Below are 26828 nucleotides of genomic sequence, written 5' to 3'. Positions count from 1 at the left end.
GTTTTTCTTTGCTCATGTGTGTGGATTTTGCTTTACCTATTAAACAGTCTTCATTTCAACCCACAGGTTTTCAGGCTTTTGCCCTTCTGAGTCTCTTCCTGATCCCACTGGTGGGGAAGTGAGTGGCTGTGTGGGGCTTGGCTGCTGGCTGGGGTTAAACCATGACAGATGTGTACATTAGAACATGAAACAGGCCACATCTCAGTGCTATTTACCATAGATGTAAGAAAGTAGGATATGATCATGAAAAAATCATGACAGAAGTCTCACAGAAAGACCAGCATCACACTATGGATTGAAAGATGTAATGGAATAAGCAAATTCAGAAAAGTTAATCACAAGGCAAGGAAAGGACAGTGCAATCTGGAGTACCAAACAAATAGACAGGAGCAAGCCAACAGAATAAGTATGTAGTTTTGGTTGAAAACCAAAAAATGGTGCAGAGAATGCTTTCAATGTATCTTACACCACATACCATTTAGACTTTGCTCCCTGTCAGCATAAACAATAAATATAGCTAGTACTAAGTGAAAACCAAATACTCTTCCATTGATTACACTGCATTTGTCTTTTCCTTCTGAATCTGCCAAGTTTTCAGGGGCAAACCTCTTGCCAGCTAATAATTTGTGGAGTTGTTGGGATTTGATTTTTTTTTTTAATAAAGAGAAAACATCAAATCTGTGTCTAGGGAATTCTTTTATTGTATAACAAAAAAAAAAATACTGTTTTCTTAAATGACTTGCAAAAAACAATTTCCAAGGAGAGAAAACAGAGACAAAATTCTGCTTCAAAATTCAGCCCCCTTAAGAATAAGCCATCTCATGTCATGGTACATTGAAGTAGCTAGCTAACAATCAACCGTGATAATCAAAACTCATCTTCCACACTCATTTTTATAGAAGGACACAAAATAATCATACTAAATGTGGTTGTTTAAATGAAAGTACCAGGTAAATCAGTGCTGACTCACAATAATCTGTCTTCACTTAAGAGTCATTAGGAGTCTCAGTGGAGAAATGGGAAAATTATTATCTTGAATAATGTGACAAACCTCTGAAAAGATCTATGAGAAAGAGCAGCAAAAAATCTTAACGGCACATTCACAGAAGAAAAAAAAATACCAGCACATTGCAAATCAATTTATTTTTATGTAGTACTGCAATTCCTAGTCATTAGTTTGTTTGGGTTTTTAATTTCAAAGCATATGAAATACGGAAGCTGAAAAAATTTACCACAGTTTCAACCTCTTTTCCAAAGTATTTTTCTCCCTCTGCATGGAAAATAAAAAGGTTCTGTTTTTAAACACAAATTTTAAAAAGGAAGGAAATAAACTTATTTTGAATACTTTATTGAGCAAGCTACGTCTAAACACAATGTAAAAAATTGACAGTTATGATTATCTGATTTCTCCAAGTCCCTAAATTTATTTTTCTAAAGGTTCCAACCTAAATATTATGCCTTTCCAAAGAATATGGATTCAACATCTAGTAGGACAATAATGCCTCATCTGATGGATCTACCCTGTTCCCAGTTTTCCTGGTGGCACCTCAGAACAAGTCTCTAGTCAGTGAAGGCTGTGGAAAACTACGCAGTTGTGAACCCCACAGCCAGGAGAATGAGACACTGCTCCTAAGGAGTATTTACTACACCTTTACAAAGAAAAAAAGTACTATGAAATGCTATCGGAAATCTTTCCCTTTGATTATATATTTCCACTCCTAGATTTTGCTTTCTCTCCCATCAATACAGCCCATAAAGAATATATTCTAGATAGACATACCTCTGAGAACCAACTGAAAGAAATTCCACAACAGATGCTATCCTGGCAATAAACATGATGTTAGAGCCTACATAACTTCAGAAAATAATTTTTAAAAAGCAAGCAAAATTCATATTTGCATTTAGATTATGTTCTTCAAGGCTGGAGCCTGAAAACTCCTGCTGCTTCAGACCACCTTGAAAAGGAAGTGGTATGCCATTTTCTCACAGTGATGCACACCAAAAGTGGATTGGGATCCAGAAATACCAAGCTACTCTCAAGCAGCTTGATATAGCCACATGCTTCTAACTTCTTCTTTCACAAGTAGTTGAGATACCATTTCTTGCCATTGGAATTTGGTCATGTTTCAGAACTGGCCACTTTCCACTCTGCAGGGAGTGCCCAAGCACAGTTCTTTGATAGATTTTCAGTGAATTTCTGTGCATGCAGTTAGCACAGCTGAGACACAGTATGAGAACATCTGGTTTCCAGAGTAGCAGCACAGCCTAAAAAGTTTCCTGTTCTCAAGAAACACAAACTATTTTCAGTTTCCTAAGAATTAGAGACTACGTTTAAAAAGTAGACATACACCAGATATCACAGAATTGTTCAACATTCTAAAAATCCACATATTTCATTCCCTTCTATTTGCTGAACACATTTAGCACCAACTGTTCAGCAGAAACACATTTAGTGTTGTGATGAGTTTTCAATATACCTGCTATGTCATGTATTTCCCCAACCCTTTCAAGAAGCAAGGGTAAGGTCTGTTGCCCAGCAGACAAAGCTTGCACAGAGCAGATTCTTGCAGCAATAAGGAAATCAGACAGTCATGGAGAGACAACAAGAATTGGAACAGAATGACTAGGAAAATGCTGATGACAGAAACAGACTTTTAATTTATCAACTGCAGTTTTGATTTTTAAAAAATGGACTTCATAGCTGTTTCTTCATACAGCATTTATGTGGACCACAGCTAATTAATAGCGTATCATCATCATCATCATGTTTACTTATAATATTTGATGGAGACTAACACAACAAATTGTGTCACTATCCAAAACCTGAACAGAAATAAAGTTGCACAGAGTTTTTTTCTTTTAGGGTGCAGTTTATTGAAGAAATGAGCAGTTTCTACTCCTCAAACAAAACATCTACTTTGTAATATAAAGAATATGCAAGAAACATCCCAATTTAGAATTACCTTCCTAGTATCACTTAAATAAGTGCTTCTTAACTTTCCTTTGCTGCAGAACTGTTCGACGTTAGGGGCAACAAATGCATTTCAGAATAAGATCCCTTTTTCCTGGATGGCATTTGGTAGCGCACATTCTTCCAGAATCTTGTGTTTGCTGAACAAGATTTCTCTGAGAAGTCCCCTTTCCATTGAACAGCTCCATGTTTTTGCTTAATGTATCTGATTGATTCTGGCATGCTTGTGTAGTCCTGTATTTCACCTATTTCTATAAGAATCACTTGAATCCCATCACGGATCAGAGCATTATACATAGCTAGTTGTTGCTCAGAGGTGTCTTCCAACAGGCAGCAGCTAGGTGTTTCTGATCCCAAAATAATCATCAGTCTTCTGCTTTGCTTAAGGGTTTCATCAGCAACACTGACCACAGCTGTAAGTGATGAAGGAACAATCAAAGTCTGCATAGAAACTTTACAACTGGTGTAAAATAGTTCTTTATTTTAAAATTGCAAACATGTGAAGTCGTGGCTAGCTCAGAGCAGTGGTTGCTTTAAGATGTTCACACTGCCAATCATGATTCATGATCCATTGCATGACATAACTTCTCAAAAAATTGTTTTCTTTAGCCCTCAGGAGAATTTATCATTCAAAAAACCTCAACAGTATTATTAATGCTGTTAGTATTAATTATTAAGTCCTAATTTTTTTCATTTGTTCATCACTAAGAAAGCATAGACCCTCATAACATCAGAAGAGAATTTTCAGTCAGAAGAAAAAAAAAAAAAAGAAAATATTTTCATCTGACAAATTATTCATTAAAACTAAATAAATATAGCTTTCTTTTCTCAAAATGTAGGTTTTAATTACATAGATAAACTTATAACCTGAAAACAATGTTTCAAAAGGCAACCTGTTACCTCTGTTAATTAAAGCATACCTTCTCCTGGTAAATCATCCCTTCCTAATATGAAAAGGTTATATCCACATTGTTTTTCTAAAACATCTGGGAGTATCCTACGAACAAAGGTTTCCAGACAACATATACTTCTGCCTTCACTGCTTTTTGTGTACAGGACATATGCATCATAGATTTTCCCATCTAAAACAAACACAAACATTTCTATTAAAAACCTAAAACTTAGGAAAATGCCTTTATTGCATTTCATTTTTGGACTGTTTAGAAGTAGTAATGTGGGGCTGATTTCACCCATCTTACAGAATCACCTCACAGAAACAAAATGCTCTATGAATCAAAATAAAGATGACCAGCCACAGAATCTGACTTCCTTTTCCATCCTGGGGATGAAGGAGTCACCAAATGAGCTGGATGCAGCTCCCATTCATAGAGGTGCCAGGACATTGAGGAATTACCCTCTCACAGGACTTTCTTCACCACCTCTCCTGAAAGAAACTTAACAGCAGTTATCTCCACTTCTAACTAATCACAAGAGAAGGTGGAAAAATGGCAATTCTTTCTTGTAACAATCCTGGGAGGGCTCTTCTCAGGTAAAAGGCCAGAAGGCTTCTGAGGTTTTGAGATGTAAGGCTGTGTAGCAAGCTGGACTGAAAGAACCAAGCCAAAATCAGATCAAACTCAAGCTAAAAATTTTTTTTTTTTTTCTTTTAATTAGGACTCTACTACAGTATTATAGTAAATCTGAATTTTTGACCAGGAGTTGAAATTATTTTCCCGTGAAAACATTTAGCACAGCCATAAGTAAATATTAACTATCTTAATGTATGTAATCCATTCACTTTCAAGCCATGGGGAACTTCAGACAGTCTGAGAACTGACATGAAATATATCTATGATGTGCTCATTTCAAATTTTTCATACTTAGCCAATATATTTGCCTACAATGCATTAAACTAAAACACATTAGAAGTATCCCAGAACACAGAACTAGCAGAAAATTTTCTCTTTGATATGTCAACATCATAACTGACAGGATTTAGAAGGAAAGCAAGGGTAACAGAGAGAAATTGAAAAATCAAAAAAAAAAATCCAACCAAAATAATTTCTGACAAATTAGTCCGATTTTCAAAATAAATATTTAAAGCACGTTTTTAAAACATCCAATTCACAGGATGTAGCTCTGCTGACACCTATTGTTCATCATCAGAGTGACCCTAAATCCACATGTAAAGAAACTACAGAAAAGCAATAAACATGCTCATTTTGGAACATGCTCATTTTGGAATAACCTATGGTTCTTTTGACCTATCTCACTGGCTGCCTTCAATATTACACAATTTTTATTACTTCAAGCCTATATTTTACCCATATGACCGAAAAAAATCCTGCATAAAATGTCGTTGTGCATATCTGAAAATTCCTTATGGAAGTTCTACATACATTGTACTAAATAATCCCATTGTTTCTCAGAAGTAAAGGCAAGAGAAAAAAATCAATAGGGTAACTACACTTACATACCTGGTCACACTCACATACCTTCCTCACTTGTAAAGGCACAGACAGAATTACGGTACCAAAGCACCAAATCAATCTTGAAAATCTTGTAGATTATTAAAGTAATAAATGTTAAAATTAACAAAGAGACAAGCCCTCCAGTCAGCCATCTTCGTATGTCAGGAACTGCACAAAAATATAAGAAATTAGCTTTAAATGTTGAATTTGTCAAATCTGATCTTTTACATAAATTCAATACAAGTTTGAATATTACATGTTTCATTCCTGTTTACCTTGTTTTTTAAATAATGATCAATGCAATGCTATAGTGATTTCTTCACTATGCACAGGCACATGAATACTGCAAACTGTAATACATCTGTTTTCTTTCAACATGATACACAAGAATTTGGTATCAAAACACCTTTGGGGAAGTATAGATAATCACAGGCCTCAAAATAATAGTATTTTTTACCTCTGTGTTTTAATATAATATAGGATGCAACTTGCCCAAAGGCATTTGAAGCTTGACAGACAAAAGGCTGTTCATAATCTTCACTGCTTACTTCTGAAATTATTAGCTTCACAGAATGCATAGGGCGCCCATCATGAGAAGTTTCTCCCCTGTCCAAAAGGTGACAAATAGAACCATAAAACCACAGCCCATTCAGGAATGGCTGAATCTCTAACATCTGCACCACAACAGTGGTTATTTCCTTCTGCAAATGTCAACCACACTTCACAACAGATGAACAATTACATAATATGAAAGAAACCCTAACAGCCAGACCTCTCCTCGTGCTGACATTTAGCATATACATCGGAAAGCATCAAGACATCGCAACTTTATCTTATCTGCAGCTATGTCTCCCCAAAGGAACATAAGGTTTCTATAGTTGGAAGTTCAAAAATATGCCTTATGAACCGAAATAAACTCTTTTTATGGGCTTCCCAATCCCTGTGAGAGAAGATGGACATAGATATTTCACAATAGGATATGGCATTCAGGGGATGAATGAACCAACATCACTAATGCAAGTGACCAAAGGTGACCGTGTAGGTGCTATGAAGTACAAAAAATAACATTGCTTTTGCAATACCAATTCCGTGACCATGTATCTCTGCATTATGGCCCAACTTTTTATGGCACTACAATTCTTTATGACAGTCTAATATGTTATTTTTGCATAGTGTTTTCTCTTGTTGTGCACCCAAATAAGTCATAATTTTATTTCTCCCTTTGTTTTATGATGAAAACTTATTTCTTGCAACTCTATTCTTACTTTGCAGACATCATTCTCTTTTCTTCACTGGTTTTTTGGTCCTAGATAGTGCTCCAGAATTTACAAAAATTATCACATTTTTTTATTTACAGTGCCATCATAAGGGCTGACAAAAAAACCTGAAATTTTTAGTTCAAAATCTGTAATGTCTAAGACAATTTCAGATTGCTTCTTGATCCAGTTTAAGTTATTTTTTCCAGTCAGGTATAATTTATCTTCCTCTAATTCCATTTGACCTGCTTTTCACCATCACCTTATCTCCCAATTGACCTTCACATGCTTTACTCAGCCCAAGGCCTCCCAAGACCCAGCTCATCGCTGAAAATCTGTCTCCCTTTTCTCCTCTAACCCCTAAGCTTCAGTACAAATGCCCTCAAAAAAGTCTTCCAATAGCTCTTCAGCTGATCTCAGTTAAACTTGTGTAACTTAATGCCCTTTAATCTAGAAATCTCAATTTTTCATGTATAGCACAGATTTGTGCTCTTGCAATCTTTCAGGGAGGCAGATGTGGAACACAAAAGAAAGATGAAGTCTGAAAATCATGAATCAGGCACTTGAATATGCCTGATTCAACCAAAAGAGGTCTCTGCCAGGCAAGAGCTTGCTCAAAAGAAACTGTATTACAATTATGGGACTGTAACAAAACACCTTTTCCCAACATTGCAAATTCAGAATGATTTTTCAAAATGAGCAAGAAACGCACAATCACACGTGAAGCTCATGTTCCTACTATGTTTAAAGTTTCTATTTCAAAGCAGAAAGTCAGTTGAGAAGGTAAGCATTAGAGTTTTAAAGAAGAATGCTATTTAAAGCAAGAGAAAAATGTTGCTAAATATTTTAATAACAAAGGGAGAAAGTTCCACTTTGGTTGCCAACATGGTATTTTCTAATCTGAAAATATACTTACTCATAGGGATGTGCAAAAATTCTGCTCATGTAAAATACATCAATACCGTTGCCTGTCCAGTACACCTCATACCCATCAGCACCTGTGGTGTTGCAATCCACAGTAACCTGTGAGCCTATAAAATTGTGTTAAAAGGAAAGAATTAATCTCCATAACCTAATTAAAATCTATACAATCCTGTTCACAGATTCACATTCGCACACCAGCTAAGGATGATACTAAATCCTTTCAAAAAAGTTACTCTAACAGAAGGTCTATATTTTCATTAATCTGCAGGTCCAGAAAGAGAATGGTAGGATGGAAGAAGCTGAATCCAGGAAGAAGATGCTCCCCTTGGGGCATCACTTTGCCTGCAGATTCGAGATGGACCTGTTCTTAGAATCACTTCCAGAGTGATGGAAAGCAACAGATGTGACAGATAATCACTTGGGTTCCTACAATTTTCCTTGCATCTGAGAAATTTCTTTAGGACTTTGCAAGCAACATGCCTCATTTCTTTCCCTCTCATCCCTCATTCTTCTTTTGGGAAATCAACAGAGAGAAACTGACCACTGAAGTAGCTTTTTCATAAAATAAAAACAAGACAGCACAGAATAGGATACTCCTTGAGAATACATTTTAACTAGGATATAAATTCATATTTTCTCTAGAGAAAACTACTTACCAAGTTCCACTTCAATGGAGTTGTTTCTTGGGTAGGTTATTTCTGGAGGCTTTTTTGGTGGAGTCACTAAGCAAAAGAAAGTGCTTTTCAGAAAACCAGGGGCAGTTGCAGTCTGTTTTATGCTCTATAATGCAAGTACAACCTAAAAACACCCCTTGTACTAAAGACAAGGTTGTCAGCCATTTTATAACAAAATATCACTCAAAAAAGTACCATATCTCAGGTAGTCATTACTGCACATTTAGGTGAAAAACAGTAGTCCTAAGCATATCCATCCACAAATTAAGTCTTTCCACTTCAGTTATGAACACAAACACAGTGAAATTATTTACTTACCTTCTACAACCAGACTGATGTCTCGTGAAATGTTATATTGTTTCCCATTGTAGGTATATGTTGTTTCACATGTATAGTTTCCTCCATCATGTACAGTCACATTGAAAATTATAAGGTCACTGTTTGAAATGGCAAACCTTTTTCCTTTCAGCAGCTGGCAGTCCTAAAATTGTGTAGAGAATTCTGTTAATTCACATCTCTGTATATTTCCATGGTTTGTCTCTCTTTGATACAATCTGAAGTTTCAATGGACCGCAGCACAAGGATGGACACCCTGCAGAGGCTGAGGAAGAGTTAGGACGGCAGAATATAAAGAAACACAGGCTTCACATCTACTGAGATTTTGATTTAAAGTTCATTCCCTTTGGAAAACAACTTTGATATTAGAGAAATAAGAAATTAAAATGTGAGTTGTCAGTATTTGCAAAAGTATTAATCAATGAAGCACCACCCAATAATTAGATTTTATTTTTTAATTAGATTTTTATTTTTTAAAAAAATTATCTCATGAGCCTGAGGCAGAAGGCAGATTACATTATTGTAATAGAAAGAGCCTTTAAAAGAGCATGAACAACAAGAAGTAGAATAATGGAATGGAAGAGTATTGAACACTTAATGGATTATGCCACAGTAAATCTGTTTCCACACAAGGCCGTGTTCCCCTGGCAGGTGAACAGATGCCACCTGGTGGGAACTTGGGTCAGCATCACTCCTACACCTCAGCTGAAATTCTGCCCTGATAACCAAGAACACCTTTAAAAAACAGAAAGTCTTAATCCTCTTCCAATTTGTTTTAAAAGCATTTTTCTCCGATTTACAGTAAATCTTTAGTTCTTCTGCTCTAATTATCCAAAGGTCATTGATTTTTATTATAAATAATGGACAGCTATAAGACAGAACAAAACACTATAGTCTCACCTTATACCAACGAACAGGCTGCATATTCTTCTCTTTCCTGAAATAATCCAAGTGGGGACACACAACCTTTGCAGAAGATGATGTGAATATCACCTCCTCCACAGCAAATTTTTCATTTAAGCACAAACCATCAATCCTCTCAAAAACTGTTACTTTTGTACACATTTTCTTGCAGCTTGTCAAATTCCTGCAATTAATAGAACACAATTAAATTAACCTATTTAGCATATTTTGCAGGTCAGAAAACGTATGGCATTCTTTTTGAAGAAGAAAGAGAAGAAAAAATGTTTACAGTTTCTTTAATGAATTTACCTTTGCCTACACAGAAAAAAATCCCAAAATTAGACTTAATTTTCCCAAACTAAAGTTAGTTTTTGTAGATGCATTCTCTCTTCTTCATTAGTATTTCTCTTACCCTCAAAATTTTACTGGCTTTTTAAAAGTTAATCACTTTGCAACTCATTTCTGTAAAAATATAGGTTTTTTTTAACTTTCACCTTATGACACATTCATAATCTCCAGAATCTTCTAACATTGCAGGAAGAAACCAAATTAGATTCTTCTGCTGATGAACTCTAGAGAGTTTGTCTCTAGGCACAGCTCTTTGGTTACCAACTTTATACCACGTTAAGTTGTAGTCTCCACTTTTCAAGCTCTTTTCCAGTGAACATTTAATAGCAAGAGGCTGCCCATCAGGCACAAGAATTTGCTTCAACATCACATCATAGGCTTCACATTTTTCTAAAGGAAAGAGATAAACATTAAAGAAAAACTCAAACACACTACAAAAATATACTGAACTCATTTTCTAATTATAAAGTTCATTGGAGATTTCACTTCCATTCTCAAGTCAACTACTGAAAATGCAATTTTAATCTCATATCATTACAGCTGAGAGTACTACTCAGTAGTTTACAGCTATAGTTATGCTACTAAAATGAAATGCTGTTTTTTGAAGGCAATATTTACACTCAGTAGAATGTCTTTGTAACAGAGTTGTCATTTGCATGTTTTATTTCAGATACAAATCACTAAAGTACTTGTGTTTCTCCAGTCTGTTTCACGGTCATGTACACAAACACACATTATGCACACAAATTTCACATTTAATGCCTTTATTTTTTAACTTCACTTAACTGTAGTCAAAGTAATCCTTAAAGACAGACTATGCTTTTGATATTTAAATGTCCTAAGAGGACACAGTAGTTAAAGACCATGTTGTACAAATATTAAGTTTGCTATGGGAATTTCAACTGACCCTTAATTTTACGAACATTTAGAGAGGAATCACTACAATTACCAATGAGATAATTTTCTTTACTTCTGACACAGACTCATGCAGGAAAAGAGCAACAGCAAGAGTTTGGCTTGTGCTTTTTTTATTTTTTACAATATGACAAAAAAGGCACTAACTCTGGATACCATGGTCATGTTCCCAAGACTGTAATATATTTATTAAAACTTCCTTGCTTTGTTATTTTATAAGAATTGGCACAGAGAGTCATGCAAGCGTCTGTTTAGTCCAAAATCCTGTCTCTGATAACTATCAGTGGCAAATGTGCAGAACAGAGGAGAACACAACAAATACAATACTATTCTGATTTCAATCCCTTTCTTTCCTCTTATGTTCTGCATGAAATACCATGAGAAGAAGTTGTGGAGTTTTCATTTGCAGAAGTTTTCAAAATCTTGACCCTGTTAGATGTCAAGAGCTTCTTTCTAACTAAATTATTCTGTTATGTTGGAACATGAAACACCATTATGTTTTATAGGCTCCTGCTCTTGGGACTGTTTAAAAGAATGCATTGGCATGCATGTAAATTTCACTATTACAGCCATTTCCACAGAAAGTTAGTATTACTTGTGTGAAAAAAAAAAAAGTTCCATAAAAAGTTCAGACCAAGACTTTCCATAGCCACCAACAGACTTACTTGCAACAATTAAAGACAGAAATGCTGTTGCAATGTTACATGAAAACAGTGTTTTTGATGTCATGTTCCCCTGCAAAATGGAAAAAAGATGTTCAATTAGCGGTTTCCAATATGAACTTCCATAATTTAAAGTTAACTTTTGCATTAGACAATTAATATAGGAATTACACAGTTTAAAGAGGACACATGAAATACAGGAATGGTCTTTGACTTGTTTTGAGCCTGTTACCTGTTTGTTTTATCTGGCAGCTCCAAATTATTACACCAGAAAAAAAAAATGAGTGAACATCTCCTATTTCAGCTTGTCAAGCAGTTGGGGTTTTTTACATCTCTAGCACACACCTTCCCACTTCTTGCTTTCCTAAGCTACAGTAGTAGATTCTGTAACTCTCCCTTAGATGGAATCTGATTTCATAATTCTGACTTTTTTTGCCACCCACTTCTGCACTGCATCCAGATTTGCTACAACTTGAGGACAGGACAGAACTTGCATATTGTCTTCAAAACATGAGCACACTATGGATTTATAAACAATTACTGGGTTTTTCTGGATTCTTTTCCAAATGATTTCTAACCACATCTTTGTTCTTTGAGTCCTACTGAGTACTACTGACAAACATTTAGCTGATCAGGATTTTCTGCAAGAGCCAAAGATGACACTTCCGCCTGCTGTGGCTTACTTTACCAGACTGACTCAGAAGTGTGCCATGCATTGAGTCATCCACACTGCTTCTTGCAGTGCTTGCTTCCCTTCTTCCCTTTCTCTTTCCTCCTCCCTCCTTGCAAATCTCCACTCAAATTACCAGGCAGGTCTTTTCTTGCCTAGCTCTAAGATGGGATGAGTCCTTGAAATAATCCTGACCACAGAAATACACAAAACATTAAAATCTCGGGAGGTAGGTTATGTCTTTGTACAAAACCCACAACTTTTTCCATTATTCACTCTTAAAAATTCATATTTTTTTCATTTTAAAGAAGAGGAAAATATGGTAACAGATATAATTTAAAGATAAAACAGGATAGAATACACTCCACTTATGAGCAGGTATTTTCTTAATGACTTCTCTAAATCACAGCTTTTTCACAAACTCTGTTCTTAAAACATTTGCTCTAGTGGTCTGTCTCACAAGAGCTCTCTCAAGAAATTTCTTGCCCCATCAGTAGATTTAGCAGATACAGAAGTAGTATTTTACCACATCCTGAGAGAAAGTCTTCCAGGATCCTGCTTTTCTAGAATTACAATGTTCTTTCTATTTATTTAAATTTATAATTTGCCCTTTTGTCACCATAGAAGACTTGCAAACATATATACAGCCTTGTGTAAAACCAACTTTGAGGAGACTCCCTCATCTCTCACTTTTCACAATGGAAAATTTCCATTTCCATGGAAGGTAGACACAGTAGTAAAATCAGGCTCTTCTCTGTGCATGTATTCACATAAATAAGGATGAAAATAACATACACACAACTGCAGAACCAATTGCAAATGTTTTTCCTACCACATTCTGCCATGATAAACAGCTAAATTTCTCCCTTTCCCCAGCCATTCTGTCCACATCTTGAGCACTCAATCGACCTGTGGAGCTTTATCATTCACAACAGACTTCAGCTCTAATTATCTTTGCCAGATTTTCCAAAGAGGAAAAAAAAATTCAGGTATGTGAAGCCACGTCCATGAAGTTTCACCCTGAAAGGAAATATTTTTATCAATTGCAGTTTAAAAAAAAAATAGTATAACCAAAAAAAACCCACAAAAAACCCCATCAGTTGTCTAAAGGAGGTCTTCAATGATACACGCACCTGAATTACAATCACAGCATCGATGATGGCATGTGGGCATAATTTTCATTAAATTTTTTCATTAAATTGACATAACCACCTTTTCATCTGCTTTTTAGTCCTTTCAAAGTTGATCTACTCAATTAAAAAAAGAAGTCTCCTCAAAATTTCAAAGGATCACAGGTTTTACTGATTTTGGCAAACTTGTGGCAGCTTAATTTGAATCTCATTCAAATGTACAAATTGATTCAAGCCTGCAAGTCCTCAGAACTGAAAGAACCAACAAAACGTCAGAGTATTACACTGTTTCTGGTATATAAGCCTAGGAACATTTTAAATCATAAAAATATTAATATGTATGTGTATATATATATGTAATTTTTTTTTCGTATTGCCTTAAATGCTCCTTAAATGCTCCTATTAACCACAAGGTACATCATGCCTCTTCTAGAGAGATTAATCAAGTTCTAACTTTTGATCACAAAAAAAAAAAAGGTGACAGCAAATACATAAATTCCTTCACTGGACATACCTAGTCAGCATGGAAGGGTTGCCTTAGCCCTGTCAGGATGTAGTGATGGCACTGCGACCGTGGCGATAGCTGTGTTTCTGTGAGATGCTGGCATCCCTCAGCGGGTACGGCAGAAAACCATTTTCCAGTACTCTTCATTTAAACTGGGACGTGTTTCTGGAAGCATTCCCTGTGGCTGCTGGGCGATGCCCGGCCCGGGCAGGGTGACCCGCCAGGCCCAGCGCCGAGGGCAGCTGTGGGGAACAGGCGCTCGCTTCGGTCAGGAACCGAGCCACGGCCAGGGCTGACCCTTTACAAGGGCTCTCACTCCTACTCCTCCAGTGTCCCCAGCCGCGTTTCCCCGGCTCCAAGCCACCTCCCAGCTCCAAAAGCAAGGCGTGGGAGCAAAGTGCGACCACCGGGCAGCGGCTCTATGGCTGTGCTGCTGGGATCATCCTGTTACAGAGCCATGGCGAGCAGCGCTCCCGGCTGCACCGGCCCATACCCACTGCCTGCACCCACAGCCTATACCCACTGCCTGTACCCACTGCCTGTACCCACTGCCTGCACCCACAGCCTATACCCACTGCCTGTACCCACTGCCTGTACCCACTGCCTGTACCCACTGCCTGTACCCACTGCCTGAACCCACTGCCCGTACCCACTGCCCGCACCCACTGCCTGTACCCACTGCCTGTACCCACTGCCTATACCCACTGCCTGTACCCACTGCCTGAACCAACAGCCTGTACCCACTGCCTATACCCACTGCCTGAACCCACTGCTTACACCCACTGCCTGAACCCACTGCCTGAACCCACAGCCTGTACCCACTGCCTGAACCCACTGCCTGTACCCACTGCCTGAACCCACAGCCTGTACCCACAGCCCGTACCCACAGCCCGTATCCACTCCCTGTACCCACTGCCTATACCCACAGCCTGTACCCACTGCCTGTACCCACTGCCTGAACCCACTGCCTATACCCACAGCCCGTACCCACTGCCCGCACCCACTGCCCGTATCCACTGCCTGAACCCACTGCCTGAACCCACTGCCCATACCCACTACCCATACCCACTGCCCGCACCCACTGCCCGTACCCACTGCCTGTATCCACTGCCTGTACCCACTGCCTATACCCACTGCCTGTACCCACTGCCTGAACCCACAGCCTGTACCCACAGCCCATACCCACTGCCTGAACCCACTGCTCACAACCACTGCCTGAACCCACTCCCTGTACCCACAGCCTGTACCCACTGCCTGAACCCACAGCCTGTACCCACTGCCTGAACCCACTGCCTGTACCCACTGCCTGAACCCACAGCCTGTACCCACAGCCTGTACCCACTGCCTGAACCCACTGCCTGTACCCACTGCCTGAACCCACAGCCTGTACCCACAGCCCGTACCCACTGCTCGCACCCACTGCCCGTATCCACTGCCTGAACCCACTGCCCGCACCCACTGCCCGTACCCACTGCCCGTACCCACTGCCCGTACCCACTGCCCGCACCCGCTGCCCGCACCCACTGCCTGTACCCACTGCCTGAACCCACTGCCTATACCCACTGCCCATACCCACTGCCCGCACCCACTGCCCGCACCCGCTGCCCGCACCCGCTGCCCGCACCCGCTGCCGCCCCGGCCGCTCCCGGCTTTCGGGGCCGGCCGAGCCCCCGTTACACCGAGGGCTCGCTGGGGCCGGGCCAGGGCCCGGGCAGTCCCCTACCTGCTCCTCGGGAGCGGGCGAGCCCCGCTGCCGCCTCCCAGAGAGCCCCGGCAGCGGAGGGACCGCGGCTCCGCTGCCCCCGCACGGGCGGCTCCTCCCGGCGAGACTCACCTTCCCCGCCTGCAAACCTGCCTGTCCCCCGGACCGCGGGGTGGCCCCGGGGCAGGGCAGGGCAGGGCCACCCCCGTCCCCTCCCTGCCCCGGCGCAGGTAAGCGCTGCTGGTTGAACGCAACCTCCGAGAAACAAAGTGTTTGAGCGGCCGCCCCAGCCCCTCGCTGCTGCGGCTGGGCTCAGCCTCCGCCGCAGGAAATCCTCCACGTAAAGATTGCGAGATGTGAGGTGACGTTCGTTCGTTCGTTTGTTTGTTTGTTTGTTTGTTTTCAAAGGACGAACAGCTGCAAACCTCCCTCGTTGAAGAGACCGTGTCACTGAAGAGGAAGAGCCTTTAAAGACTCCGTGGAGGCTGTTGGCAGGAGCATCCTGGGCACTTCGGCTGATTTATTTGCTTATTTTTAGGAGGCTGGTTTGGCTGCTTGGTCTGACTTGCCCAGACTGTCGCTGAGATATTTGGAAGCTTGAACATACAGGTTCCTCTCATATAGTCCCTAAGTTCTTATCTACAAACTTAACAGCTACTAAGTATTTTAGATTACTTAACTTGTGCCTGTTCTGGGAACAGTACGTTCTCTAGGTTCTGGTGATTCTTAGTTCTCTGTTTCACACCACAGCTAGAGACAGAGTTTTTCAAAGCAGAAGTTCCTCAAACTATTTTGTTAAACATGGAATCAAATGTGGATTATTTTAACACTGCACTGCCACTTACTCATTGACTAACTACTAAACTAGATATTAAGGTAGAGGAAAGCTCTTTTTTATGTTCTTCACAAAGCAGGCAGCAAACATGGACTACAGAATTGTCAAGGTAGATGTTCTCATTATTGATAAAAATACATCATAACATTTGCTAAGCAAACTACAAGTGTTTTGCAAAATCAGTGGAGAATAATCCAGACATGTTCTGTCCCTTCCACCCCTTTTCATCCTGCTTCTGATACTTCTTTCATTTCATGTTCTGGTACTGTTTTATTTACCAAATGGAAACATGTTCACACATTCTGCCCACTCACTGCAGATAAGTGAAGATGAAAGATTATGTTCTGCTGTGCCTGCATAAACTGTCTTCCATCAATCCAAGGTATGCAGTGCTAGCTGGAGGCACATTGCAACACTTCCAGACCCAAGGCTGTTGGGAGGAACACAGAAAATTAATTCATTCCTGACTTGGCAAACACAGCAGGATTTATACAGTCAGCTTGTCTCTCTTGGTCATCACTGCAATCCATATTTAATTTTGGAAATGTTTCTCATTAACTCTCAAACAGTGCATTAGCAAGATTTTTAGCTTCTGTATTATTTTGAATGACTGAAAAACATCTCTGACTGGAATGTGATTGAGGTCTCTACTATATTTCTCTAGAGGCACTGATTTTTAAAAAAATTAACTTTGTAAGAATTCTTTTTGAGGTACATCTGCTAGAGGTTCTGCTGTTGTGATGGGGGTTTTTGTGATGGGGCTTTTTCTCCTGTATTCATTGTAATACTGCTAATAGTGAAAAAATGTTTCCATTAAAAAGGTTTCTGGTGTAAAACATTTTGTTAAAATATTACCAAAATAAACAGGTAAAATCAGAACTATTAAGTCATTTAACTATTAATTGAATGTGAACCAGAAGTCAGAAAAAAAAAGTGTAGTAAGGCTGAAATGGCTGGATTTCATGAAGTAGCAAAAATACACAGACCATGGCAGCATAAGAAAATAAAATTGCAGAGAAAAGCAGAGGTGTGGGTTGTCTGAGGAAGGCAGACATTGACATTAGTCTGCAATGCACATTTGGTATGGTCACTTCAAAGTAGACCAAGAATTGGCAGATCCACCAATGAAGGTGATGCTAAGCAAACTGTTACCCAAACATCCTCCAGATCAGATCTATGCAAAGGAATTTACATTACCTTTTCCTTTTTTTTCAGTCTATGCAAACATTGAGATGTATTTTATCTCATAAAGCTCTAAGATAGAATAAGGAGTCAGTTATAATTAGCACAAGGAGGGGTCTACCCATTCACCAGTGCCATCTTTGAAAATGAACTGCAGCAGAGTGATGATCATGGTATATCTTTCTGCAGCTGAAGATAAGTTCAGATAAGGCTACTTTGCAAATTAAGAGACTGGACTTGAGCAGAGTGTTTGGTGTATAGCATTTCTCCAAAGTGTGTATGCTAAATAAGATATCACTAAGAAGTCCTTTTTCCATCAGGTGGTGGCATCTGCTTTCTTTATTTGCTAAATATTATATTACAATGAAGGGAGTGCAGTGCCTGTGATAAATAATTCTATACTTTTGAGTTACACTTAGAAGAAATTGAGAATGAGAGCATTCTCTTAGGGAAGGATGGATGAAAGTTGCCTGAGATGTTGTCCAGTAGTTTTGTTCCAGCTTTCAAGATCATTTTTCTTTCTCAATTTACAGTATTGACAACTTTCCCTTTTCACATATATCATCTCCTTGAAGCATGTGGCTGCATTAGCTTCTTTGTTTGGATCAAGAGAGCACTTGTGTCACAAAGCAATCCTGGAGCTCATCAAACAGATTCCTTTCAGATGAAGCAAAACTTGAAGATAAACTCCAACTAGCTGAGCAACCTATCACAGTGTCTGACAGCAGTTAGTCTGAAATTATGTCTTTTCAAGCATGTCTTGTGTGGTCATCAGATTCTCCACACCAACTGACTTGAACTGCAAAAATCAGGGCAATGCTTGCCCTGAATTTTTTAGGACAAATGCCAATGACAAGCAAATATAGTTGTTAGGTAAGGCAATTATAGAATTATAGAATCCAGTAATCTCAGATAAACCTGGTAAATCATCGCTTCTACATGAGAAGAGACTATAGTCATGCTATGTCTCCAAGACAACCACAAGTATACTTAGGGCAAAACTGTGGTTTATAGCAACCATCATTCTTGGGGGGTTTGGCTGCCATATGTATTCATCATATATCTTTCTCATCTGAAACTGATCAGGGCAAACAAAAACTTAATAGAGTTTTAAAACACTTTATGTAATTTCTACTTTAAGCTTTGTTGCACAAGGTAACTTTGAAGAAAAAATTATGATTATCATTATATGTACAAATCTTTAAAAGCTACAAGAATAAAAAATATCAAGAAATATAATTGCAGGCAATTATTTACATAAGTTAAAGGTAAGTATTTACATAAGTTAAAGCTGCATAAAACATATGTAATACATTATTTGAGAACAGAAAAATCTTCTATTGAGGAAGAAATATTAAAGAACATTATAATCTGCAGGTTATGCAAAATTTTGATTTAGAGACCTTAAACTAGGACAGGAAAATCAGAAATTACAAACGTAAAAGTTATGCTGCAATGTTTGGTTGTATCACATTATTCTGTTGTTTTTTTCCAATATCTTTATTGCCCTCATTGTGGTAAGCAGTTGTCATGGTGAGCAGAGAAAGTAAAGCCAGAGTTGCAGGACTGACTAGGAAGCCACCTAGCAAAAGCTGGCAGCAGCTGCTTGAAAAGGGAGAAGCCAAGGTGTGGCAGTAGTTACTGCCATGGAGGGAACTTGCCAGGGGATTAGCCATGGCCTTCATATCAATGTTTTCATTAGTCCTGGCAGTACAAAAGAAAATAAAAATTTTCCTATATAATTTACTAATGGCACAGTAGTTAGAAAAGAAGTATGTGACCCTGCAGCTTGGCTCATACTGACTTTTACCTATTTATTCCTCCTGCACTCAGAAATTACACCACTATTTTATTTTCTTTAATTTTAAACACACCATTTGCTATTCGGAATCACAGACTAAGGAGAATTGTGATCAAGATTCCTTTGATTCACCAGTATATCTTTTAAATAATTTTTTTGAGAAATATAGGAAATTCTGCCTTAAATGAGGTGATTTGTTTCCAGTAGAGCAGTAGAGTCAGAGAAGTACCAAAGGCACCTGCAATGCACTGATGCAGGTCTTCATTATAGAGTCCACGGAGAAAAGTGCTCAGAATCCATGGGATATTGGTTAAAATTGTGGTTATTGGAGATAATCTGAGAAGGTAAAAGGAGATGATAGCACAGATAATCTTATGTCTCTTCCAATGCTGGGAACCCAGAACTGTGCAGCCTCAGCCAGACTTCTCGTCAGCACATGCCACATTATGAAAATCCCACCTGTGGGGACATTTGCCAGCATTGAAGGCTTTAGGGTTTTACAAAGTGTCCTCAGAAGTAGAAAACCCTATTCATCACCTTTGCTGACATGAAAAAGGACAGTGTATGAAAACAGGCTGTTTCACTTCAAGTTAAGCTGAGACAAGGGCTGGAGCCATTGCCAGGTGCCAAATGTGAGCTGCCTAAAGCTCCCTCACACAGGTGAGCTGGCTTCACCTGTACCTGCAGCACGGGGTACATCCAGCACAGCTCAAACCTATGCCCACTTGCATCAGCTCTCATGGATCAGTAACTTCTGCATGCCCACACAGCCCTGACAACACTCTTCAGGGTACTGGCCCACCTTCATTCAAAATGCTGTGCTCTGTCCTGTTAATATGTTCACAAATTCCAAGAGACTTCACTGAACTACAGGTACACTAGGGGAAATAAGAAGCTTACATCTCAGGAAAGTTTTAAGTTAATTTGGCTTGTCTAGGTTAAATTGAAGACAGACTACAACTTCTGCCTATAAATAATACATCTAGAATATACCAATGAACAACTCCTTTGTTAGGACAAAGCGTGGTAACTCACAGAGAGAACATAACTGGATACCTGAGATAGGAATGAGCTAGTCAAAGGGCACAGGCAGCCTCTTCCTAGCCTGTGTTTTCCAAGCTCAAGCCTTCTAGGTGCTATATATACACATTGCACAGGTATCTACTGCCAATTTTTTTGTCACAGACAAGGAAAAAATTGTATTTATAATCAAATACATGTGACACCCACTGTCATAAAATTGTACCTAGGAGATTTGAGATTAAATCCTCTAAACACTGGAAGGCAGCATTTGGTCTTACAGTTTAAATGGTAAAAAGATTACATGGAAATTACCAAACAAAATTCTCCAAGAGGTTGCCTCCTGCAAGTCTTCAAAATTAATTAGCTAAAATGTTCCCAGCAGACCTAGGATTGCATACTGCACTTTATCTGTGCAATTACACAAGCATAATCCCTTTCTGAAGGCAGAGAAAAGGGTTCAATGTATCTTGTAACAGTTAAAAATGCTGGTGCAAGGAGTCTACAACCAACAAACAACAAAAAATTTGAGCTAAATGAGAAACAGGAAAGAAAAGCGTAATGAAAGTATTGCATCAATCACCGCAACTTTCAAGAAAATGCAGAACAAAATGTAGGTCTCTAACTTCCTGAAAAGGTTTCTTTGGGCAATTCAGAGACAGTCAAATCTCCTACTTGCAGTGTTTTTTTTTTATTATTTAAAATTAGTCAAGAAATTACTCCAGCATCTTTGTAAGAACTTCATTGTAGGTCATTAAAACAAGTTTCTACCAGATGACAGCATGTACTAAATTTGCTCTAACAGAAATCTTTATGTATGCTCCCCATCAGACATGCCTCTTCTCTGGCATTTTCCCCTTAAGCTCCACTGTAGTTACCAAGTTTAATTTCAATATGATTTCTTGGAAAAATAAGCTCATTTTCTTCCTGAAGATGCAAATACAAAATGTTATCTGAAAAAAAAAAAAGCACTAGCCTAAAAATATATACCAAACAAGTGAGACAGCAGTAGCCTAGAAATTTCACTAGCAGATAATAGAGTGACATTCTGTTTTGCTAATGAACAGAGAAAAAAAAAAAAAGGTCTGCAGATGAATTATTATTTGTGTCTGGTATAACTATTTTTAAAATATTCCATTTGTTTGGGTTGTTACGTTTGAATATAGCATTGAACAAAAAAATCCCTAGGAGACCTAACAAAATTATTATAGACAAGGGAAGAAAAGGAGGAACTATTGTGACTAGAAATACCTGAACAATATTATATTAGATACACCTTTCTTGTGAAATACCTTACCTATGCAGTAGACAAGAATTGAAGTTATTCATTTAATAAGGAAAAAATAAAAGTAGTCTTTTGACTGCTTAGTACCTCATCTGCTGATTAGTTTATCATCTCAATCCAGCTACCAAGGTTCCATTATTTTCTTTTTAACCAGAAACAAGCAAGCTCCAACACTATCACCTTTCACTGTTTGAATAATGATCTATTCTTAGGACCAACATGGTACTAATACGGTATCAGGACTTCTGGAACTCCCTAGTGCCTTTTTCAGTTGCATGAAAAATATCCAACTGATAACATTTCTGTAATATTACAAACAGCTGGTTTCTGTTATTAATTGTTCAGTTTATAGTCATAGCAGTAGTTGGTTGGAAAAAAATCTGTAACACTGAAACTGTAACAATATTTTTATTTACACTGGTAGTCTAGGCAGAACAGATTGCTCAGGAAAGGAACAACATTGAGGGTTCCTGGGTGAATCAAGCAAGAGTTGACAAAGAGACTGAAAAATGAAGTAGCAGCCTCTGACAGATTAGGTCTTTGTGAAACAGGAAATTAAGGCTGTCAACTCTGTGTTAAAGGGTTTGCACTGCAACTTCTCAAAGTATTTCAGCCTCTCAAAGCACTGACCATTTGGATGCTGGGGCTCTGCTACAGAGCATGCTCATGACCCCCTTCTGGCTGCAGGCTGGGTTTTTTCCATGGAAAGCCAAAGAGGTGGTTTGAATCCATGTGATATCCCAGTGTGGAGTCAGCATACAGCTGTGCTGGGCAGCTAGGCTCAAGAGCACTGAAGAACTAAAACATCCTGTAATACTGGAGTCACAGGCAGCTCTCAAAAGTCGTATTTATGGTTCTGCTCATCCCCAGAAGACTTACCTACTTGAACTTGCTTTCCTTCTACCCCTGAGGCAAGAAGGTGTGATGCAGTACTAGAAGGGCACCTAAACTGCCCACGGTCACAGCCTTATGAACCACCACGCACTGCAACCTGCTTGCTACTCACCACACTTACCATCCAAGAACTGGTAAGCGTTCAGTAAGTTCTGGGATGTTGATTTTCACCTCAGATTTTCACTTTCTACTCATAACCAACATCATTTGACTAGAAAAGAGTAACTGGTGGCAAGAGCACTGTTGGATAATGCAACGTTCAGTATGTCAAAGGACCTACAATGTAATCATGGAAACCAAATGGAGGTCTCCTGATTTGTCACTGGTGATGAACATGGAGGGAGGTGGAAACCACAGGATCTATCCTTTCTGATACCCTGGAATATTTTGAACAAACGAAGTACACCTCCCTTGGAGAAATATTCTGTACAATGCAACAACAAAGAATGCAAAGTTTGACTGCAGCCCTACTCAGAGCACTTTGCAAAATAGTGGTTAATAAGGTATAAAATGCACCCCAATTTCATATCTAAGTGGGGGGATGAGAATTTGACATAAAATTGCAGGGACTGGTTGATGGGTTTTTCCTCCTTGCCCTCCCTAGAACGGATACCTTTTAGGAAGTCTTGTGTGCTCAGCTATGCTGAGTGTTGACCCGGGATATTCAGCTAGTGATTGCAATCATATTGTTAGTGCTATATACAGTTATTTTGCAGTTAATACCTTTATCACTGGCAATCCAAAAGAACCATAGATGTTGCAGTCAATAAATCCTTTTATTCATTAATCCAGCTGTCTTTTCTGGATACGACCAGACCTATAGCTCATAGACTATTTGCGAACTCAGCATCAGGTCCATAGTTACACATTTGCAACAAGCAGCAGCTAAAGAGCAGCTGAGTAATGTCTGGGTTCCTGGGCTCTGAATTTGAAAGTGAATGTGCTTCTAAACACAAAACTATTTAAAAAGTGCTAGTAATTCTATTACAATTTGATATTTTAGAAAGGATTACTACAATTGAAGAAAACCATTTTCTTGGGTGTTTCAATTCAGTATTTCCCCTGAATACAGAGAATCATCACATCATACTTCTGCATTTAGATAAAGAAATTGCAGAGAAATCCATGGAATTGTATCATGTTTTTACACAAGACTGAAGACTGACTAGTAACTTTTATGTAAATAATGTTTCCCCAAGCAACCATATGTGATTTTCATTGAGAAATTCCTTCCACTCCTTTTTCAGTCATATCAGTGTGAGAAACTGGAAACATGAAAGAGTTAATGTCTCTAACATTTGGTAGAAGATAAAATTAATGTTACCATGCCATTTAGATACAGTGCAGTTAAAAGAAGAGGGTCTTGCAGAGGCAGGAGAGTGCTTGTCTGGGGTCAACTTGCTTGTCTTGGGGAACTATTTCTAAAAACAAGTTTGAGGCAGAAGTGCACTTGTATCTATCAGGGGAAGGGATTTGAAACAAGACCCCTCAGTCTCCCAAAAAGTTAAAGAATAACAAAATGCACATGGGCAAGGACTGGTTTATAAGTAGCAAAACGGAGAGGGGCAGGGTGTGAACCCATCATCCCTGCACTCACCATCCACAGGAACTGGACCAGAGACAGTGCTGGAACTCTGGGTGGTGATCCAGATATCTTCTTCTCTGTTTCCCTATCTTTTCTTCTTCCTCTCTTCCTCTTCCTAAAAGTTTAATTTGTTGTTGCCACATGTTGTCCAGAAAAGCTTAATCCACAAGCTGTTCAAAAACCACTGCTGCTACATGTTGTTCAAAAATGTTGAAGTTTCTCCTACAGACCGTCCAGCCTACCATGAAGTTTAAATCGTTGTTGCCTGTACATTAGCCTGAAGGCTAATTGATTTCTTTCATCACAATTTAGCACTAAGGTATCCCAAGCATCAGCTATCTCAGAGTAGGTGGCCCAGGACTGCCCTCTAGGGACCCACAATCAGTCAGAACAAGATCCCCTTAGAAACTAAGAAACCCCTTGTCTTTAGGCAGATTAAATTTCTAAATGCAACAACAATTAATTATTAAAACATAGACAATAGAAATAACAATTCAAAATCTGTAAAACTCCTTCAGGAATGCAGAAAGTAATTTTGCTGGTAACAATAGCAATTTTCACATTAGCCTTTTCACAATAGCCTTTTCATATTAAAACATCTCTGAAAAACATGGCTTTTTCCCATTTTGCTTATCATAGCTAACTGCTGGTTTTGCCCACGAGATGCTGAGAAGCCTGCTACAAGCCCTGCACAGCTGGAGCAGTCCATCAAGAAAGGTGAGTGGGAAAGTTGCAGGGGCTCAGTGATGCTTTTCAGATGCACTAAGCCACCTTTGCTTCTAGAGCTATTCTAGCCAAAAGAACTATCACTTCATCACCTACATCTGTGTGTTTATATGGACAAAAAATTAAGGTGTCCTTCTTAAATGCAATTTAGAAATTGAAGAAGAGCAGAGAAAATAATAGCATATTTAAACAACCAAGAAATACAAAAAGCTTGATATAAAAAGTTACTTTTATCTAAACAACACTTGCTTTTTTACCGTAGGATGCATTTACTATTTAAGTAGCAGCTGAAAAGAAAATGGATATATGTGCTGCCACAATATAGTTTCAATTTAATCACAATGCATTTAGATGATAAATATTTTAGTTACGGTGTTTATAAGAAAGATTATATGACTATTTCCCCTTTTGTCTAAACATAATAAAATAAATCCCATAATTAAAAATTAGGTTGAGACAGATTAATGTCTTACACCCTGTATCAGTGAATGAGCAATGCATTCTTTCTCATCTCTGAAACACTACTGATATTCAGGTTTGTCAGTCATAATAAAAAATAATATGATAATAAAGGCATCAGTATTTCTAAGTGCTAAGGCATTTAAACATATTTCGTTACAGCTTGTCATACAATGAAGACAAAACCATTGAGTAAGCATTTTGGTGTGTCACATTTATATTATTTCATCTTTATTTCCTAAATACTATTTCATCATTAACTTCTAGTGAAATCGGTGCATAAGGTTAGGGAAGTGCATTGCATTAAAAATCAAATTCCCTGCTGTCTGACATACTAACACAAAGCAAGCAATCTTCTAAAAATGAGTAATTACCATTGCCTCCATCCTCCCCTCCCTTCACGTCTTCATTTTTCTGGTTTCACTACATTTTTTTTTTTTATATAATGTAAGGAACTTCAGACAAAAGGAAAGAAAAAAAAGAAGAGGCATAACTTGGAACAAATCACTCATACCTGCAGAAAACCTGAATCCTGCAGTGAAACCACTCTTCAGAAGCGGCAGGTGCAGAAGAAGCACAGCACTCCACTGCCCCATATCTATGCACTAGAGCTACTGCAATCAGCATGAGCCTGTGTGAGACTCAAGTTGGGAGGCAAGGACAAGTCAGCCAGGTTACTCAGACTCATAGAATCGTAGAGATGGTTTGGATTGCAAGAGGATCTTGAAGATTGTCTAGTTCCAAAGTGTCTGCCACAGGCAGGGATACCATCAATTACACCAGGTTGCTCAAAGATCCATTTGACCTGAACACTTCCAGGAATGGAGCATCCGCAGCTTCCCCAGGAAATCTATTCCAGTCCCTCATCACCCTCAGAGTAAATAATTTTTTCTTGGTATCTGATCTAAACTTACACTCTTTCACTTTGAAGCCATTTCCCCTTGTCCTGTCGTGACATGCTCTTGTAAAGTCTTGCCCCATCTTTTGCGCAAGTTCCCTTCAGGCCCTGGAAGGTCACTGTTTGTTCACCTCAAAGTTCTTTTCCAGGCTGAATAGTCCCAACTCTCTCAACCTTTCCTTACACGATAAGTGCTCCATCTCTCTAACCAACTTGGTGGGCTCCTCTGGACTTGCTCCAAGCCATTGTTGGAGACCCCAGAGCTGGATGCAGCACTCCAAGTCAGGCTTCATCAGGGCAGAGGGGCAGAATCACCTCCCTCACCCTGCTGGCCATGCTGCTTTTGATGCAGCCCAGGACACAACTGGTTTCTGGGCTATACCAACCCCTACAGCACAGGGTCTGGCTTTCCTTGAGTAGAGAGGAAGCATTTGCTCCAGGGGCTGAGCACAGAAGGCTGCCTCTCCATTGCTGCTGAGAAGCAATTGACATTTACCCCATTTGAGGTCATTTCCCAGCTCCTGAGGAGCTGCAGCAAAAGGCACTATTCAGGACCATGTCAGTCTCAGACAGCAATGCAGCAGCCTTGGGGCTGCTCTAGCTTCACCCTGCTGCAAGGAGAGCACCAGAGAGAGCAGAGCCAAGCTCAAAGCCTCTGTTTGCTCAGGCATGGTGAGGTGGCTTGTGCTAGTGTTGTACCGCAGCCAGACTGACTGGCAGCAGCCTGAATGAAGAT

At 39.2% G+C, this 26828-nt stretch overlaps 1 protein-coding gene across 1 annotated transcript; it reads right to left on the bottom strand.

Annotated features, from left to right (window-relative positions):
* Nucleotides 1-1124: 1124 nt before the first annotated feature.
* LOC110474715 (interleukin-1 receptor-like 2) lies at nucleotides 1125-15603 on the bottom strand. Its single transcript, XM_021538379.3, has 13 exons — nucleotides 15429-15603; nucleotides 13715-13947; nucleotides 12903-13090; nucleotides 11404-11473; nucleotides 9970-10213; nucleotides 9473-9659; nucleotides 8555-8717; nucleotides 8219-8284; nucleotides 7555-7669; nucleotides 5840-5988; nucleotides 5407-5550; nucleotides 3892-4053; nucleotides 1125-3384 (listed from the first exon to the last, which is right to left on the bottom strand). The coding sequence occupies exons 3-13, from the start codon at nucleotides 12948-12950 to the stop codon at nucleotides 2993-2995; spliced, it is 1740 nt and encodes a 579-aa protein (XP_021394054.2). The 5' UTR covers nucleotides 12951-13090; nucleotides 13715-13947; nucleotides 15429-15603; the 3' UTR covers nucleotides 1125-2992.
* Nucleotides 15604-26828: the final 11225 nt, after the last annotated feature.

Source organism: Lonchura striata, chromosome 2 (genome assembly GCF_046129695.1).
Source record: "Lonchura striata isolate bLonStr1 chromosome 2, bLonStr1.mat, whole genome shotgun sequence".
NCBI classification, from domain to species: Eukaryota; Metazoa; Chordata; class Aves; order Passeriformes; family Estrildidae; genus Lonchura; species Lonchura striata.
This window is presented reverse-complemented; position numbering and strand designations above follow the sequence as displayed.